The sequence below is a fragment of the Nematostella vectensis genome, chromosome 4 (assembly GCF_932526225.1).
Source record: "Nematostella vectensis chromosome 4, jaNemVect1.1, whole genome shotgun sequence".
In the NCBI taxonomy this organism is placed as follows: domain Eukaryota; kingdom Metazoa; phylum Cnidaria; class Anthozoa; order Actiniaria; family Edwardsiidae; genus Nematostella; species Nematostella vectensis.
Genome location: NC_064037.1, coordinates 9,985,112 through 10,002,100, shown reverse-complemented (window position 1 = coordinate 10,002,100; position 16,989 = coordinate 9,985,112). Strand labels below are relative to the sequence as shown.

Here is a 16,989-nt window from a genome sequence, read left to right as displayed (position 1 = left end):
TGGATAGCACGGAGGGGGGACGCCTGTAATGATTTGTAATGCCGTCAACGCCGTCGTAGGTACATATGGAGAAAGAAGAGTATGTGACGATCCTGCAATGGAAAACGACCTTCTTTTGGTGGCTAAGGGGGGGGGGGGGGGGGGCTTTTCAAGGCATTGTCTCATGTGTTTTAGATAATGTCTCATACATTTACTGTATTTGTGGCTGCTAGAAGGGAGGGTGGACTCCCTGGGCCATCCCCTTGCCTACGCCCCTGATGTCAAACATTGTCATCAACTTTAAGTCATAGTCATCATCAGTTATTTAATAATTAACTTCTTATTCCTTTTCTTAGCCTGCTTGCAGGCGGTATTCGGTGTTATCATCGCGGAAAACCCTCTCCGTTCGGGTGATCGGGAGTTTTAAGCCCCCAGGAATCACGCGGCTTAGAATACAAGATGGCGCCCGATCGGAGAGGGTTTTCCGCGACGATAGCACCGAATACCGGTGAATACAGGTTAAGAAGAGGAATAAGAAGTTAATTATAGGCTATCCATCCTCTTCTACATTACCATCTGTTCTTTTATTGGCATCATACAAAATTCCGAGACTTTCTTCTAATGTTGCGCATGTGGAGTTTTATTCAATGTCGTTGAACTAATGAGGTGGCAACAATGTCTACCTAACTCTAATGAGTTGACTTGTGCAGGGATCATCAAGGGGCGTAGCCAGGGGGGTTGCCAAGGGGGCCCGCCCCCTCCCCCCCCCCCCCTTTAGCAGCCAAAAATACAGTTAATGTATTAGACATTATCTAAAATACAGGAGAAAATGCCTTGAAAGTCCCTTTGGGCGTACTCCTGTTAAAAATTCTCGCTACGCCACTGTCATCCTTTGGTTATTGCCCTGAAAAACTATTGCCAACAGCTCCCTCAAGCTGTTTGTTTCTGAATAGATGGCTGATATTTGAAACATTGTCCTTAAACACATTGACCCCTCAACCGGCTTGTACCGGCTTTGGGAAGTACCAACAACCCAAAAAATTCATAAATGCAAACTAAACACAACAAGATGAAGATACTCAGGCATCAGTCTAAGGAATAAATGGTCTTGAAGATATGCATCCAACCAAGGTGTTGGCAACTACTCTTAAGCCAAATAATAGCACAGGTTCCTTGGCAAATTTCAAATCGAACAAGGAAAGAAAAGCAGAATCACCCCTCTCAATAAAACGCTCAAAATACCACACAAGGGAGAGAGATCAGCAAACACAGCTCAAGACACAAATAGATACCTTTATTCTGATCCTCCATGTACATTTCCATGGCCTCAAGACACAATGTCCACTCCTTGAAGGCTTGTAAAACCACGAAGATGCCTTTACGTATTGCAAAGAATTCTGGGAGATCCATGGACAAATTCACGAGGGGAGGGCCAGTCAACACTCCTCTCCCCAAAGTCTTTTCACCCCGAAGCCAAGCAAATCAATTCCAGGTCATACAGACCCAGAATAGCAGTGTAAGCAATTTTGGAATCAATTTGGTTTCAGAAAAGACAGCATTTAGGAGAGCTGTGGTGATTCATTAGAAAATATTTTCTCATCCAGGCAAAGCCAAACAAGAAAAAATCATCATGAATCCACCTTTGCTTGCAAATATCCATAAGCAAAGCACTCAATTATGCCCAAATAGACTTCATGGTGTCCTGAGACACTCTCCTAATATGCTCATAGCTGTATTTTTGATGAAAAATACAAGCAACCATCAACTTGTGCTTGCTTCAGCACAACGACGAGGGATTAAAAGTGGGGACCGCAAAGCACTGTTGGAAAGCTTGGATACCGCTGACTAGGTGCAGCTGTGTTTGACTTTGACGGGCTGTATAAAACTCAGAATAGGGGGGGGGTATCTGTTTTCAGTCTGTTTTTTTGTAAATTCAGCTCAAAAATAGCCAGGAGTCAATGGGTTAAGATGAAATTTAGGATGATCTCTGAAATTCCTTTAAAAAAAGGACAATATATTTCTATCAAGCTGTACCAGGAGGGGGTGGGGGGGGGGGGGCACAATACAGAAACATTTAGAAAATATTAGGGCCAGGCTATTCCCCTAGTGGTAATTTGATTATAATTTTATTGGGTAGGGGCCTGCTATGGCCAAGTATTCTTATCCTTGACATTTTTATGGGAGACTAATCCATTTATTTGTCTGAAGGCCTCATAAACAATAAGAGCCACTGAGATTCCTGCACTCAAACTATCTAAATTCCCAACCATTGGTATGTGCACTGCCTGACCCCTCTCCCCACAGGCTAGCATTTGTGCCTCAGTGCTGATGCCTGTGGTTTCTCCTCCAACAATAAGAGCACTGGGGCCTAAAGTCCAGTCAACCTCAAAATATGGCTTCAGGGGTTTTATATGTCCTAAGAATGAAAAATAAAATTATTGAAGCAGAAAAGCTATGTGTGGAATTAGGGTGGCTCTTAAATTTACAAACACAGTATTATGTCAACTTCCAGTATGGTAGATATTTCGGGCAGTGAGGTTGGGAAAGTTTAGAGAAAATTACCTCCCTCTTCCACGTATGTGTGTTTGTTGGGGGTTGGATGTTTTCTGGAATTACACATAAATTTCTTGATAATAGAATTTCTTGAAAGACATTTTGTACATACTAACAACATCCCTCCTGTTGTGATATCATTAACCTTCTCTACTATAATTCTAGAACCCAAATCTAAATTTAGGGTGCCATAGCAATGCCAGGAAATGGGGTTATCCACCACAAAGTATTTCCAGGGACTGATTATTATCTTACCTGTATTGTCACTCTCAGCTAGATATAGTCTTGTATCGTCACCAAGCATGTCAGCAATCTGCTTCCATGACAACAAGCCATAGAGAGGGACTCTAAAGTGCCCACCAGCCCCACCCCTCAGAACCTTTGGGTCCCAAAGATCGGTGGAATACTCGGTGGTTATTAAGGCCTGGCAACCAGCAGCAGCACAGGTCCGCACAATGGTACCTAAAATTAAATAAATAATGAGATACCAAAGAAGTGGGTATAGGATGATATGAATATAAAGAAGCCTAGTTCAAACTAATCTGACTTTAATCTGACAGAAAAGTTATGAACTAGTTGATGTGGCAAATTGCTGTGTTTGCTTACCTAGATTAGAGGGGTCTTTGACTCTGTCACATATGACAGTAAGAGGAAGAACATTTGATTTTATCTTTAATTGTGAACAAGGTTTCTTAAAAACACCCACAATTCCTGGGGGTGTAAGAGCTGTCGACAAATTCTTCATTGTCTTATCATCAACAGGTACAAAGTACCGACTGGGAAGTTTTGATGTCAACTTGTCAATCAAGTTTTTATTGCTGTAAAATATTGTAATGGGCTCCATATTAGCAAGCAGTGCATCATGGACTATGCGCAGCCCCTCTAGGAGGATTCTGTTATGTCTGTCTCTGTAACTGCGTTTATTCAGCGATATTGCAGATCTGAAACAGGAATAAGGCTAGATCAAAATCCAGATGGTCCCTTTTAAGCTCCCTTAGAGGTTTGGTGATCTAAATCTATGAAAATAGCTAAGAGAATCTGTGAGATAATAATCATAATGGATATTAAAATAGACATTTCCAAATGTCCAAATATCTGAATAATCATATCATTGTATTATGATTAACATTTATTTTATGCTGACATTTAGAAAATGAAAAAACTGCAGTTCTGTATGGTAACAACAGGTAATTAAAACATTACAGGGTTAAAATTCATTTAGCCGAATTGCTGTACTATATATGAATGATTTTGATCACTGGACAATAATGCAGGAATTTCAAATGAACATCTTTGTTTACCTTGAGGGCTGGGGATTTGGCTCACCATGATTTTCATTTGGTGGGCGGAGGGGGGGGGGGGGGGGGGGGTGAGGGGGGTTAACCCAGTTAGCAGAAGTCCCACTGCAAGATAGCAGACCTTCCAGTAACCTTCCGGTTGAGTGTTTTTCTTTTCTGAAGCCCCCTGGCTACGGGCGTAGGTAACAACATGAATTCAAAATTGTACACACCCTTCACCCTCTTCTGCCCCCTTCCTGCCCCTTCTTCTTCTCCCCCCCCCCCCCCCCCCACTCCTCTCTAGGACCATTATTGTAAGCCTTTTTTATGGAGAAAAAGATCTGCCTTTACTCGACCAGATTTTCCAAATATACGGTATAAATCCGATTTCATAAATTACAAGTATAAATATTTTGAAAGAAATAAAAGCCTACAAACTACATCACCTGACACGCGAGGCCATTGCTTTTGATGGTTTTGAGGAAAGTCTGCGCACCCTGCTAAAATATAATAATCTCAACCCTGTGAAATCAAGGATTTGAAACATTGCGGCTATTCATTAGACTGCTGAGCATTGTGACATTTTACGTAAAGTTTCAAATAGTGTTCAAAGTGCAAAGGTTTGCCAGGCGTTGCAAGATGTGACCGAGGAAGACTAGGCTTGTATAGTCAGCGGTAGTCAGCGGTATTTTGTAACAAAAACAACATGGCGGACCGTGAAAGCGCAGAGCGTATAGCGCGGAAAATAAGTTAGCGCGCTGCCGAAATACCAAACGAAAAGAGTATACGCTTCACTTGAATCACAGACCATGAAGCAGTTTAAGTTATGGGTTCATCAGCATACATTTAGTGAGAACGAACTTATTGTGAACCCAAAGGAATTTCCTGATTGCAAAGAAGGGGATGTGTTTGAGATATATGACCCAGGGGAACCCGTGAAAGCCGTGCGATTACTCCTACAGATCAACAACTTCATTCCAGACTTTCAGCAGAAGGATACTATCAGTATTTTGCACTCAGTAGCCAACCAGTTTCAGCTGAGAACGTACTGGGATGTACAGGTTAACAAGGTAATACTGTATTTTTATTTTTGTGTGTTTTGTGTTCTCACAATTTGGAGGGCCAACGGAAACCTCAACTGAGCAATCACATCCTCGAAGAAACTTCCAATAGACACTCTGCTTTTACAAATTTGAAATATTTTCACATTCTTGTTAAAAATTATAGGAGATTGTTACTGACCTGAAGTAAACTGGTGACAATGGATAATTCCAGAAAATATCCATACCCCAATGACAGGCGGCATTTCGGAATTTCGAAAGCATGGGGAGGTTGCAAAGTATAGATTTCCTGGGGTGTGAGAGGTTGAGACGAGAATCAGCACACAGTTTGCATCTTACCAAGCCTTGAACTTTCTAGTTTGAAGTCGCAGGAAGCTTAATAAAGTGGTTTGGAATCTCTTTGAAAATCTTGAGGGTTACTGCAGTTTTAATCTCGGGCGCTCCCAACGGTCACTCCCGCCACGAAAGCTTTACAGGAATTAGAAGACCTTGGGTTCATTTGAAGAAGGAACAGAGAGACTGTTTCACAGTTGGTCAATACAACCCAGAGTAGTAAAATAACCACGCTATGGCAAACTTGGTGCGCCGAGAAGTCTTTAATCTGGGTTTTGGAAAAAAGTGGTATCATTGTAGAATATCAGATTTTCTCGTAAAATATCAACATTCCAAAATTCATTCTAAAACCTTTTGTTTTATTGAATTATATTGTTGAAATATTTTTTTCTACTTTTGAGTACAAATAAAAAGCATTTTGCATGAAGATTTCCAGCGGGCAGGGGGGTCTTCCAAAAAAATCTGAATTCCAGAAGCATGGGGGAGGGGGGGTAAATTGGTTTGGAATTCCTAAAGCACATAAGGGGGGGGAGGGGTGGCTGAGTGTTTCTAAATTTCTAGAAGCATGGGGAGGAAAAAAAACGAAGCCTCGCATTGCAGGGGAACGAATATTTCTGGAATTACTCAATGCTGCTTTAAAGATCAGGACTTCAGTCAGAATGACATATGTCTTATGTGCATCTTCCACAACTCTCAATGTTCTCACTATCCTGTGCAGGTTGATCCAAAAGATGTGGGGATTGAACTTGCAGAAATCCTTATTAAGGATCAGTACTTAAGCAGGAATGACATGTGGCGCCTATCGAAGGCCTTGGACAACACTTGTGTCTATGTCAACAAGAAGGTGTCGTCATGCGGCATACGCTGCCAGATCTATGAGTTGTGGACTAAAGGGGAGAAGGTCTCTTGTGGAGTCATAAACAAGGACACAAGAGTAAGTATTGAAGAGGTGACCTAATACCATTCTGTAAACACGGTGACTTTTTGCAGGAGCATGCGCTTGGACTTCCCACTTGTAACATGGTCTTAAAATAACGCACTGTATACATTCAAAATCCTGCTTTCAAAATGAGTTTTTTTTAAATAGCTTTATTTCTTAATGAATTTTACACCCATTGCAACCAAATTTTTACAAATGTATATATAACAGTTCAAAGGATCAAATTGCTGAAATTTGTAATGTGGCCATTTCAAAGAACATTGGATATTTCCTCTAAAACCTGCTAGATATCCAATTTTGTCATATATGCTTTTAAAGGATGTATACAGTATATATATCAGGGTTTATGTTACAAGGCAAGAACCTGTGGTACACCCTATGTGTATTTCGCAAACAAAATAAATGCAATAGATTCCTGTCATTTAATTTATTGCAAATACATTGAATCAAAATTCATTTAAGGGAAAGTTCATTTATTATCCCAAGGGGGGGCATGTGGTTACTGTGGGGGGGGGTCTCGAGAAATTTCCATGATCTAAAGGGGGGGCCTCAAAAGTGTGTGGATTTAAAAAAGGGGGGCACTGATTTTTTTGGGTGTTGTCCCTTCTATATAATTTGATCAAGTGTCAAATCAGACTTCTTGGTTCAAAGAGTCTCAGTTTGGGGGCAGTTATTTGGCATGTACAATCCAGGATACGTATTAAACTACATTTTATCTATGCAATACAAACCTGTATACACTCTATTTTTTTCATGGTTTCTGCTATATGCTTATGTTCCATATTTGAAATCATTAGCAAAATGCAGCAAGAAAGGAGCAAAAAATGCCAAAGGTTGTGTTAGCTTACATTTGCTTGATTGTTTGCCCAGAGGTTTTTCTTTAAAAAGCAATAGTATTTTTTAGTAGATAATCCGTTCTTGTGATATTGCAAATTGTAAAACTCTATAATTGTCTGAAATTGCCCAATTTGAGCAAAAATTACTACTTTTTCATGATTTACGGCAACTTCTCTGAATCATATCTCAAGAACGGATCATCTACCAAAAAATATTACAGCTTATTTTGTTTTAGATTACACAAGGAACCTCTAGGCAAAAAATCAAGCAAATGTAAACAAATACAACCTTACAATTAGAACTTTGCCATTTTTTGCTCCTGTCATGCTACAGGGCTCATTCTTCGTCATCAATATCCTCGCTCATAATTTGCTGTCTTCCTCTCTCTCTTTCTTTTCTTTCTCGTGCTGCACTTTTCCTGCATGGAAAAGAACGAAAAGTCTTTTTGCTTCTTCTGTGTAAATAGCATCAACCTTTATCAGGTTGACAACCTTGATTTAGTCGATTTAAGAAAGTGAGTGCCTTCACTGTTTCTGAATTAATGTTTTCAGCCAATTCCTTCCCCTCCACTTTCTGTCCAGGTTGCAGCTAATCTCCTGCTCGCATTCCTTTGATATTGTTGTTGGCCTTTCCTTCTTTGCTCCTTTTTTATTCGGGATTTCTCGAAGGGGGGGGGGCGCCAAAAAAATTGGGGAAGCATAAGGGGGGCGGGGCATTGAAATATTTTGTTTCAGCTGAAGGGTGGGCACCTAATTTCTTCCAAAAGTTCAGCATATTTGTAAACATCGTGAGTGAATCTCGCTACTCGGCCCTAGACATGGGATGTGATGCTCATCCTCAGACAAAAAGTCACCCTGTTCATTCTGTATGCTTCAATCACCGAGTGTGCAGGGACCGTGGAGCATGTTGAAAGGATTCCAGGGCTGGGAAACCCAATGCAAAGGAGATATTTATTTCAGTAGCACTTGAATCTCATTAAAATTTCAACCATCTTACAATAAAAAATTACCCAATCATAAATCTAGAATATTGTTTTGAAAAATATGCAGAGAAAGATAGATTTTTGTCTAAATAGTGAGAGTTTAAATCTTTCAAAACTAAAGCAAAACAGCATTGTCATGCAAGTCAGCTGAACTTTAAAATGAATGGATTATGAGTTAGATGAATTCTTGTGGACCAAATTTTACATGGTAATTTTTGTGTATTTATTACTTTTATAAACCTGGTTTGGAAAAAAAAGGATTCTCTTCTTAATTTGCAGGCCTGTAGCTGGAAGGGTCTTAACCAGTTTGGGGATTTAGTCTCTTTTCCTTGTGGTTTTGTGTCTTTCTCTACCATGAAACCACTGGAATTGTTCAGCATGTCAGCCTCTTACCCCTAGAATTTTTCTGGCTTTTCTACAGACCTGATTTATAACTTTGGAGTTGAGAATGAAAATATGGTAATTATAATTGCACCCTTTTCCTGTCATAAGACGTGAGTTTGCATCGCTTGTCTCCTCTTGTGAACATACAGTTGACCCAAAAAAGTATACAATAAACATTATATACTTGAATTGGGAATATAAATCCCTTAGTATTAAGTATGGGTTACTGTAGGTTTCAGTTGTTGGAAGTCAACTGTATTTTACTCTTTATTGCACTTCAGATTGTGTACAGGTCCCTAACAGCCCAAGTCTTCCTCTTTATCCAAATGAGCCAAGAAATGTGGGACTTTGATTTGAATGGAGACCTGTATTTTGAGAAGACCATTCACGGATTTCTCTATGAGCTATTTTCTAAATGGAAGGAACAGAACGCAACACATGAAGTCACAATTGTGCTCTTCTCAAGAACATTTTATGATGCCAAGTTTATTGGTGAGCTGTTGAGTATAAACTTTCCTCCTTAACAACAAAAGTTTTATACATGCCAAGCTAGTTGATGAGCTGTTGTATAAAATTCCTTATGATGCCAAGTTTATTGGTAACTTTTTCACTTTTCAACAAGTGTTACCTTATTGACACTTGGGATGACTGGCATAGCACAGTCTGATATTACACAATTTTATGCCAGCTTATTCAGTAGCAGATCTAGAAGGAGGGCTTGGGGGTTTAAACCACCCCCTTTGTGCTGCCAGAAAGCCATACTGTATGTTACCAAAAAATGACCCCCTCCCCCCTTTGTCACTGATTCAAACCCCCCCCCCCCCCTCCTTCAGTGAAAAGCTAGATCCGCCCCTGTTATTTACTGTGCATAAATAAGCTGCATAGTCTGGGCTTCTTATGTAGAAAAAGATACACTAATAATAACATAATGCAAGTGCATGATTCATGAAAAACAACATTAACCCATTGACTCCTGGCTATTTTTGAGCTGAATTTACAAAAAACAGACTGAAAACAGATACCTCCCCCCCTATTCTGAGTTTTATACAGCCCGTCAAAGTCAAACACAGCTGCACCTAGTCAGCAGTATCCAAGCTTTCCAACAGTGCTTTGCGGTCCCCACTTTTAATCCCTCGTCATTGTGCTGAAGCCAGCACAAGTTGATGGTTGCTTGTATTTTTCATCTAAAATACAGCTATGAGCATATTAGGAGAGTGTCTCAGGACATCATGAAGTCTTTTGGGGCATAATTGAGTGCTTTGCTTATGGATATTTGCAAGCAATGGTGGATTCATGATGATTTTTTCTTGTTTGGCTTTGCCTGGATGAGAAAATAATTTTCTAATGAATCACCACAGCTCTCCTAAATGCTGTCTTTTCTGAAACCAAATTGATTCCAAAATTGTTTACACTGCTATTCTGGGTCTGTATGACCTGGAATTGATTTGTTTGGCTTCGGGGTGAAAAGACTTATAAAAAAACCATCTGATTTTGGGGGAGGAGTGTTGACTGGCCCTCCCCTCGTGAATTTTTCCCTGGATCTCCCAGAATGCTTTTCAATCCGTAAAGGCATCTTCATGGTTTTACAAGCCTTCAAGGAGTGGACATTGTGTTTTGAGGCCATGGAAATGAACCTGGAGGATCAGAATAAAGGACGGTATCTATTTGTGTCTTGAGCTGTGCTTGCTGATCTCTCTCCCTTGTGTTGTATTTTGAGTGTTTTATTGAGAGGGCTGATTCTGCTTTTCTTCCCTTGTTCCATTTGAAATTTGTCAAAGAACCTGTGCTATTATTTGGCTTAAGAGAAGTTGCTAAAACCTTGGTTGGATGCATATCTTCAAGACCATTTATCCCTTAGACTGATGCCTGAGTATCTTCATCTTGTTGTGTTTAGTTTGCATTTATGAATTTTTTGGGTTGTGGGTACTTCCCAAAGCCGGTACAGGCCGGTTGAGGGGTCAATGTGTTAAAAAACAGTATTAGTAGTGTATGTTTTAATCACCTTTTTTTTCTTGTTATAGAGGACTTCCCCCCTGAGAGAAGGCCCTGCATTTTGCAAGACTCCTACAGAAGATTTTATGAAGATTTTTATCATGTTGTCATTCAAAGAGAAAAGAGAGATGATTGGCTTCCAGTTTTAGTTACCCTCAAGCATCACTTCACTCAGTACCCAAAATACATAAACTGTTACCATGATGAGCCAGGTGTGCCAGCGGGCTGCAACTCTACTGCATTTGATGGTAACATATTGGAAGCCTACAACTTGACTATGAACAGTAAGTAACCAAGATGGACATGTGATGTGTGACATAATCTAGGACGTCTCATCAAAACACAAAAAGTATTCTGATTTCCCTAAAAAGAGAAAGAATCATATCTCATAAAAATAACATCGTATGACAACCAAAGTTGGTAGGTGTCATGCAGGTGTCAAGGAGGTGCAAGGAGATTGTATGATAAATTCAAGCAATTTTTTTGATTTCTTATAATTGAAGCATTGTCAGACGATCAAACCTTGAAAACAAACACAACCAAAGCTGAGAAGCAAAGCAAACAGAACAAATAGGCTCAGTAATTATACTCTCCATAAATTATCCACTTTTCTATTGGGATTTTGTGTAAAATTTAAAGAAATATAAGGAAATCCAAGGAGGAACAAGAATTCTGATATCTGGCGTCTCTTTGATTTCTTCCTACTTCCCAGTTGCTAGATTCGCCCCTGCTATCCATTATTTTCATGTGTTTTATTTTTTGAATTTATCATCTACTGTAAGAAACAACTAGGATAAAAAGAAAACATACTAATCTCAACTGTGTTCTATTACAATTTATTCTGCAGTATTTGAGAAGCACTTTGTTGATCGCACATTTGATCGGACTGGCCAGACTACAGTTATAGTGACACCAGGACCTGGAGTGTTTGAAGTTGATCGATCACTTACTAGCATCATCAAACAGCGAATGGTAGACAGTGGTGAGTTTGTTATTTAAAGGGTTGTAAACTCACTGTACAATCAACAGTTGATAGACAGTGGTGAGATTGTTATTTAATGCGGTGTTCAGTCACATATACGCACCAAACATCAGATGATAGAGTGGTGAGAGTGAGTGTTATTCAAAGGGTTATGACTGATTAGTGTTTTAAGCATTATTCGGAAAGTTGGAAAGCAGGAGAAATAACCAAAAGGACCATTCATTTGATAAAAACAATATCAGTTGCAATATTAGATTTTGGTACAGACCGTTTGTTAACTTAAACTTTTGAAGTTAGAGAAAATCAGCAAGATCTCCTGTATATTATTAATATCTTTATTAGATAAAGCAAACAGTAAGTTTTTACATTGTAATTTTCTCATGTTTTTATGCAACTGACTCAGCAGACACATACTTTTCCACACTGACACTTAAGTAGCTTTTTTACGTTTCACCTGTTATAAAGGTTAATTTAGTGCATTTGGCAAGATGTTATTGTCTGGAAAAACAAGCTATTCACAATTCCCTATGTGAAGAGAATCAGAATTTTACACCTCTGACCCAGCTTTACGTGGATTCAATCCCATTCCACTTGCTTGAGAAGCGAAGCCCTACTGAGCTATTGCGGCTCTTTTTCCCTATGAAGTTATTTTTGGTTGTTTCGGAAGATTTCCTTATATGAGAAGACGTACTTATTTAGGGAAGATGTCCTTATTTGGGAAGACGTCCTTATCTGGGGAGAATAGCTTATTTGTGATGATCTCCTGGTTTGGGAAAACGTCCAAGGATGTTATATAGAATGGCATCCTTATGAAAAGAGGTCATTATTTGTAAAATGTCCTTATTTGGTAATACAAGGGATTCAAAGTTCTCACGTGTTGCCACCTTAATCTTGTACTCTACCCTCTTGTTTAGCCATTTTGTTTCTTTGTACATGCGTTTCCAGAGATCTTGTACTCTACCCTCTTGTTAAGCCATTTTGTTTCTTTGTACATGCGTTTCCAGGGATCTTGTATTCTACCCTCTTTGTTAGCCACTTTTTTGTGTGTTTGTAAAGGTGTTGCCACCGATATTATACTCTACCCTTTTTTAGCCATTGTGTTTCTTTGTACAGGCGTTTCCACCGGTCTTGTATTCTACCCTCTTGTTTATCCCTTTTCTGTGTGTTTGTACAGGCGTTTCCACCCGTCTTGTATTCTACCCTCTTGTTTATCCCTTCTCTGTGTGTTTGTACAGCCACCGGTCTTGTATTCTACCCTCTTGTTTATCCCTTCTCTGTGTGTTTGTACAGGCGTTTCCACCGGTCTTGTATTCTACCCTCTTGTTTATCCCTTATCTGTGTGTTTGTACAGGTGTTGCCACCGGTCTTGTATTCTACCCTCTTGTTTATCCCTTCTCTGTGTGTTTGTACAGGCGTTTCCACCGGTCTTGTATTCTACCCTCTTGTTTATCCCTTGTCTGTGTATTTGTGCAGGCGTTTCCACCAGTCTTGTACTCTACCCTCTTGTTTATCCCTTCTCTGTGTGTTTGTACAGGTGTTGCCACGGACCTCGTGTGTATGGCAGAGCAGCCATTGCACTCTGTCCCTCTCTTCAAGTTTCGCAACAAGGACTTGGGCCAGGGCGTGAGTCTAGGGGATGATTACAACATCGCTCACTGGGTCAACCACAGCTTTTACTCCTCCGCTAATGCCAAGACCCAACAAGATGAGTTTGTACCAAGGATTAAAGTGCCGGATGTAATACTTAACAGTATTGGCGGAGATGTACAGGACAACCCGTTCAGAAAAGGTAAGCGTAGCATATGGCAAGATTTGCTTACAAATCTTTTATTAAAGCCAGCCAAATTTAAAATAGAATATTGCATAAGGATTCTCTAGTCAGCCGATGGAAATGGATGCTTGGTATTTTGCTAGGGTGAGAAAGGCTGAAAGGCTGTATACAAAGGCTGCAGACCTCTGTCCATTGATTATACAGTCCTTCGCATTTAGGGGACTGTAGCTCAGACTGCCTAGGCGACGAATATTTCGGGAATTTTCCTATTTTTTCTTGACTTCAGGTCTCCACAAGAACTTCCAGCCAAAAGACGCTCGCGAGCAGCTGACCACACAGCTTCCAGACCGAGTCAACTACGACGCGTACGATGCCGACATCTTCCGCACGACCAGCAATGTCAAACCGCTGACCGACTCGATCCTTAGGCAAGGCTCGCACTCCATGCCTGACGTCATCCCCAAAGTCACTAGCTTAACCGACATTGAGAGACTGGGTCGAGTATCTGAGGAGTCTGGGGACGAGATGCGAGTGCCACGTGGTGGGGCGTCTCGTGGGGCTAGGAGAGCCCTGTCGCCACCCGCGGGTTCAGCAGCGGCGATAGCTATTCCTGGCAGGCCAAATTCTGTAAGTGCAAAGTTTTTGTAAGGGAATGAATTGGCTGATTATTTATATTAACCGTAAAATCTCTAGTAATAACATCAGGGCATGACTGTTAGCTCTCCAAGTGGGCAAAGTCATGTTAAAAGAAACAATGTTTTTTGTATGAGTTGGTTACTATTGAGATTGCCTTCCATGTTTTTAAAAGATAAACATTTCATATTCACAGCCTGGGCGTCATTCTACCCATGATCCTGTGCGAACTCGCCTGTCTTCGTCTCTCGACTTTAGTTCTTATGCCACGAAAGGTAGGTTTACTAACTCGATCGTCTTAGTTAATAAGTTCGCGCGCCATAAAACTATGGAAAAAATCATATGGTGTCAGTGTGACCTCATTTCTCATCTATCACTTGGCTGGATTCTTGAGAATTCCATGTTTAACGAAACATACCCCTAAACTTTCAGACTATCACAAAAATCGCACCGTCGACGACAACTTGAAGAAGGCGACAAATCAACGATTCACAGTCGGCAGCGCCGGCTCGATAAATAAGATATTGGACCTGAGACCAGCCGCTGACAGCCACCGAAGGCGCACGCTGATTAACCCGTTCAAGCCCTTGAATATTCCTTGCAAGTACGAAACATCATCATATAAGCCATGCCCGCTACCTTATAAGGCATGCTCGCTACCATAAAAGACATGCTTGCTACCTTATAAGGCATGCTCGCGACCATATAAGGCATGCTCGCTACCTTATAAGGCATGCCCGCTACCTTTTAAGGCATGCTCGCTACCTTATAAGGCATGCTCGCTACTATATAAGGCATGCTCGCTACTATTGCGATTTTTGCGGGAACTATCAAATGGCATCTACCTTTTTGTGGCCGACTAAAACTCGTGATGAACCCTCGAGAGATTTCAGAATAGATCCCCAACTCTGAGCCGAACTACCCCCCTGAACTTTCCCCCACAAAATAGCAATACAGCATTGGTATGGAAAAACGGTTTTACCCTGTAGTGATCGGCACAATTTGCAGTCCGATCCGTATTGCGGGGGGGGGGGGGGGGGAAGAGACTTAGGATCACTTAGGTGGAACCTTACCCAACATAATTTTAACATAATTTTAATATCTGATCCTGATCTGGATGGCTTTGTAAGTCTGTCATTTTATGGTTCCTTGCTCAGGTGGATGTGCAACAGACATCGGTGGGCGCACGTCTTCCCCAAGAGTCGTGACGGCGCCATCGTGCGAAGGCACTTCGAGAAACAGCCATCCGTGGATGAGTCCCCCGTGCAGAAAGACGAACAGGTGATCACACAATTTGTAAAGCACAAAATTACAATTTTCATTCCAGATTCACCCTAAAGATGTTTAACGAGCATATGAGTATTTATTTATGGGATTAAAGCTAGTTTATAAACAGCCGATCAAGCACTCCTTTGTTATTGGTTCCATTTGATATTTTAACGATGGTAGCAGGGAAAAAAAACAAAAATAACCATCCAAGATGATACCAAGATGATACATGTGATACGTTATTAACAGTATTCGAGGTAGTGGATGGATAAGCGTGTGAATCGGCAGTGAGCGGGAGCCTGAAAAAGCAAGTGATTGTCTTACTTTAACAAACCTAATTAACACTCAAGGTGAGGAAAAGATAACATAAAAAGCCAAAAGTTGTATTAAAATGATATCTTAAAGCAACTACAAAGTATAATATCGCTATTAAAGTATAAGGAACTCAAAGTGTCAATTTCCACAGCCTGAAGTTGAGGGCACCGTTCTTGCCGCCATCAAGTCTCGCTCACGTGCCATCTCCGAGGCGTCTAAGGCTACGTCCGAGGGACCGGACAGCGTCGACGGAGAGGAGAATGAGTACGAGGAGGAGGAGAGCAGCAGCTCACAGTCACTCAGCGAAACCACGCCAACGCATACTCCTCAGGATGCACAGCTGGTTACCACACCGCAGGCTCACGTAAATCGTCGGCGCTCGCTTCGACCAAATTTCTTCTATCACACGTTTGATTTGCGCTCCGTAGAGCATGACTGGACAGCCGCTATTAAGGTAAACGGACTATATCAATAATGGACTGCCTCCATTAAGGTTAACAGACTATATCGAGTGTTGACTGCCTCCGTTAAAGAAAACGGACTATATCGAGTGTTGACTGCCTCCATTAAGGTAAACGGACTATATCGAGTGTTGACCGCCCCCTTGGAGGTAAACATACTATATCTAGTGTGAACTGCCGCCATTACGTAAATGGGATATTTCTAGTGTGAACTGCCGCTATTAAGGTAAATGAGCTATATCTAGTGTGGACTGCCGCCATGAAGGTAAACGGACTGTATCAAGATAGGACTGCTGACATAAAGGTAAACGGACTATATAACAAAAATACATTGAGTATAAACTGTGCTTTGGGGCAGTTTTTGACCCCTGGCTTTTTATATTTGCTACCTGCGAAAAAAGCCTTTTCCCTACGCTCGAAGTCAGTGATAAGGTGTGGCCAAGATAGCATTACTAAAGAAACAAGTTTGTCGGGAATTATAATTTATGAAGAAAAATCTGCGTTTGAGATCCCTTGGTAAGTCCTATTTTCTTGATTGGCTCCCTGTGTTGCTAACTGGCCGTTTTTTTCTTCTAAGACCAAAGTTGACTGGAAATCTCTGGTGGTCCCCGCGTGCCTTCCGCTGACATCTGAGTACAACCCATACAAGGAGTCACTAAGGTCCTACTACCTTGAGTTCCACTACGAGCTGTGCGTTGGCGACGAGGATTATACTTCTGCGAGACCTCGCTCCTCAAGTCGACCAAGCGAAGGGTGCGTACCTCTTCTAGGGCGTGGTCGAACAATTATGTACCCGAGTCAATACTGTCCCCGACTCAGCGTGATTCCCAACAGATCGCTTATCCCAGTCAAAACTGAATAAAATCCCAGTCAAGAGATGCAAAGAGACGTGAATAAGAGTAACTGTCTTTCATACGGACTCTCCCGGACACCTGGTTATAACAGGCAAAAATACAATCCCTGACGAGACGGAAATAAATGAAGTAACTATAAAAGGGACTCGTTAAAACGGACTCTAGCTATTACGGACAATGTATACCTTTCCCTAGGGTCCAGGTCAGGTTAACGCGGCGAGAGAAAGGGAAGGGTTTATGAAGGTAAATTACGGCTGATTATGGTAGATGAGGGTAAATGAGAGTTGATTGTACACGAGGGGGATGAGGGTGGATGATAGTAGATTATGATACATGAAGGTGCATGGTAGTAGATGGTGGATAAGG

The 16,989-nt window shown here is 41.1% G+C and overlaps 2 protein-coding genes across 3 annotated transcripts in view; one reads left to right on the top strand and one right to left on the bottom strand.

The window, feature by feature from the left end:
* Window positions 1-2,089: 2,089 nt before the first annotated feature.
* Window positions 2,090-4,429, bottom strand: LOC5513725 (rRNA methyltransferase 3, mitochondrial). Of its 2 annotated transcripts, XM_032383238.2 has the most exons (5): window positions 4,256-4,429; window positions 3,139-3,473; window positions 2,788-2,994; window positions 2,542-2,585; window positions 2,152-2,395 (listed from the first exon to the last, which is right to left on the bottom strand). In XM_032383238.2, the coding sequence occupies exons 1-5, from the start codon at window positions 4,354-4,356 to the stop codon at window positions 2,387-2,389; spliced, it is 696 nt and encodes a 231-aa protein (XP_032239129.2). In that variant the 5' UTR covers window positions 4,357-4,429; the 3' UTR covers window positions 2,152-2,386. The 2 variants fall into 2 exon arrangements, with proteins under 2 accessions (XP_032239128.2, XP_032239129.2); XM_032383237.2 differs by lacking the exon at window positions 2,542-2,585 and having other exon boundaries at window positions 2,090-2,395.
* A 70-nt stretch (window positions 4,430-4,499) lies between these two features.
* The window catches only part of LOC5513728 (GATOR complex protein DEPDC5), a 33,175-nt gene continuing 20,685 nt past the window's right edge, over window positions 4,500-16,989 (top strand). The window contains exons 1-12 of the mRNA XM_032383278.2: window positions 4,500-4,879; window positions 5,922-6,137; window positions 8,628-8,838; window positions 10,368-10,622; window positions 11,186-11,320; window positions 12,855-13,109; window positions 13,378-13,718; window positions 13,921-13,999; window positions 14,157-14,328; window positions 14,882-15,005; window positions 15,460-15,762; window positions 16,347-16,522. Coding sequence (XP_032239169.2) covers window positions 4,619-4,879; window positions 5,922-6,137; window positions 8,628-8,838; window positions 10,368-10,622; window positions 11,186-11,320; window positions 12,855-13,109; window positions 13,378-13,718; window positions 13,921-13,999; window positions 14,157-14,328; window positions 14,882-15,005; window positions 15,460-15,762; window positions 16,347-16,522 — 2,528 coding nt within the window. The 5' untranslated portion in view covers window positions 4,500-4,618. The remainder of the gene's footprint in view (window positions 4,880-5,921; window positions 6,138-8,627; window positions 8,839-10,367; window positions 10,623-11,185; window positions 11,321-12,854; window positions 13,110-13,377; window positions 13,719-13,920; window positions 14,000-14,156; window positions 14,329-14,881; window positions 15,006-15,459; window positions 15,763-16,346; window positions 16,523-16,989) is intronic.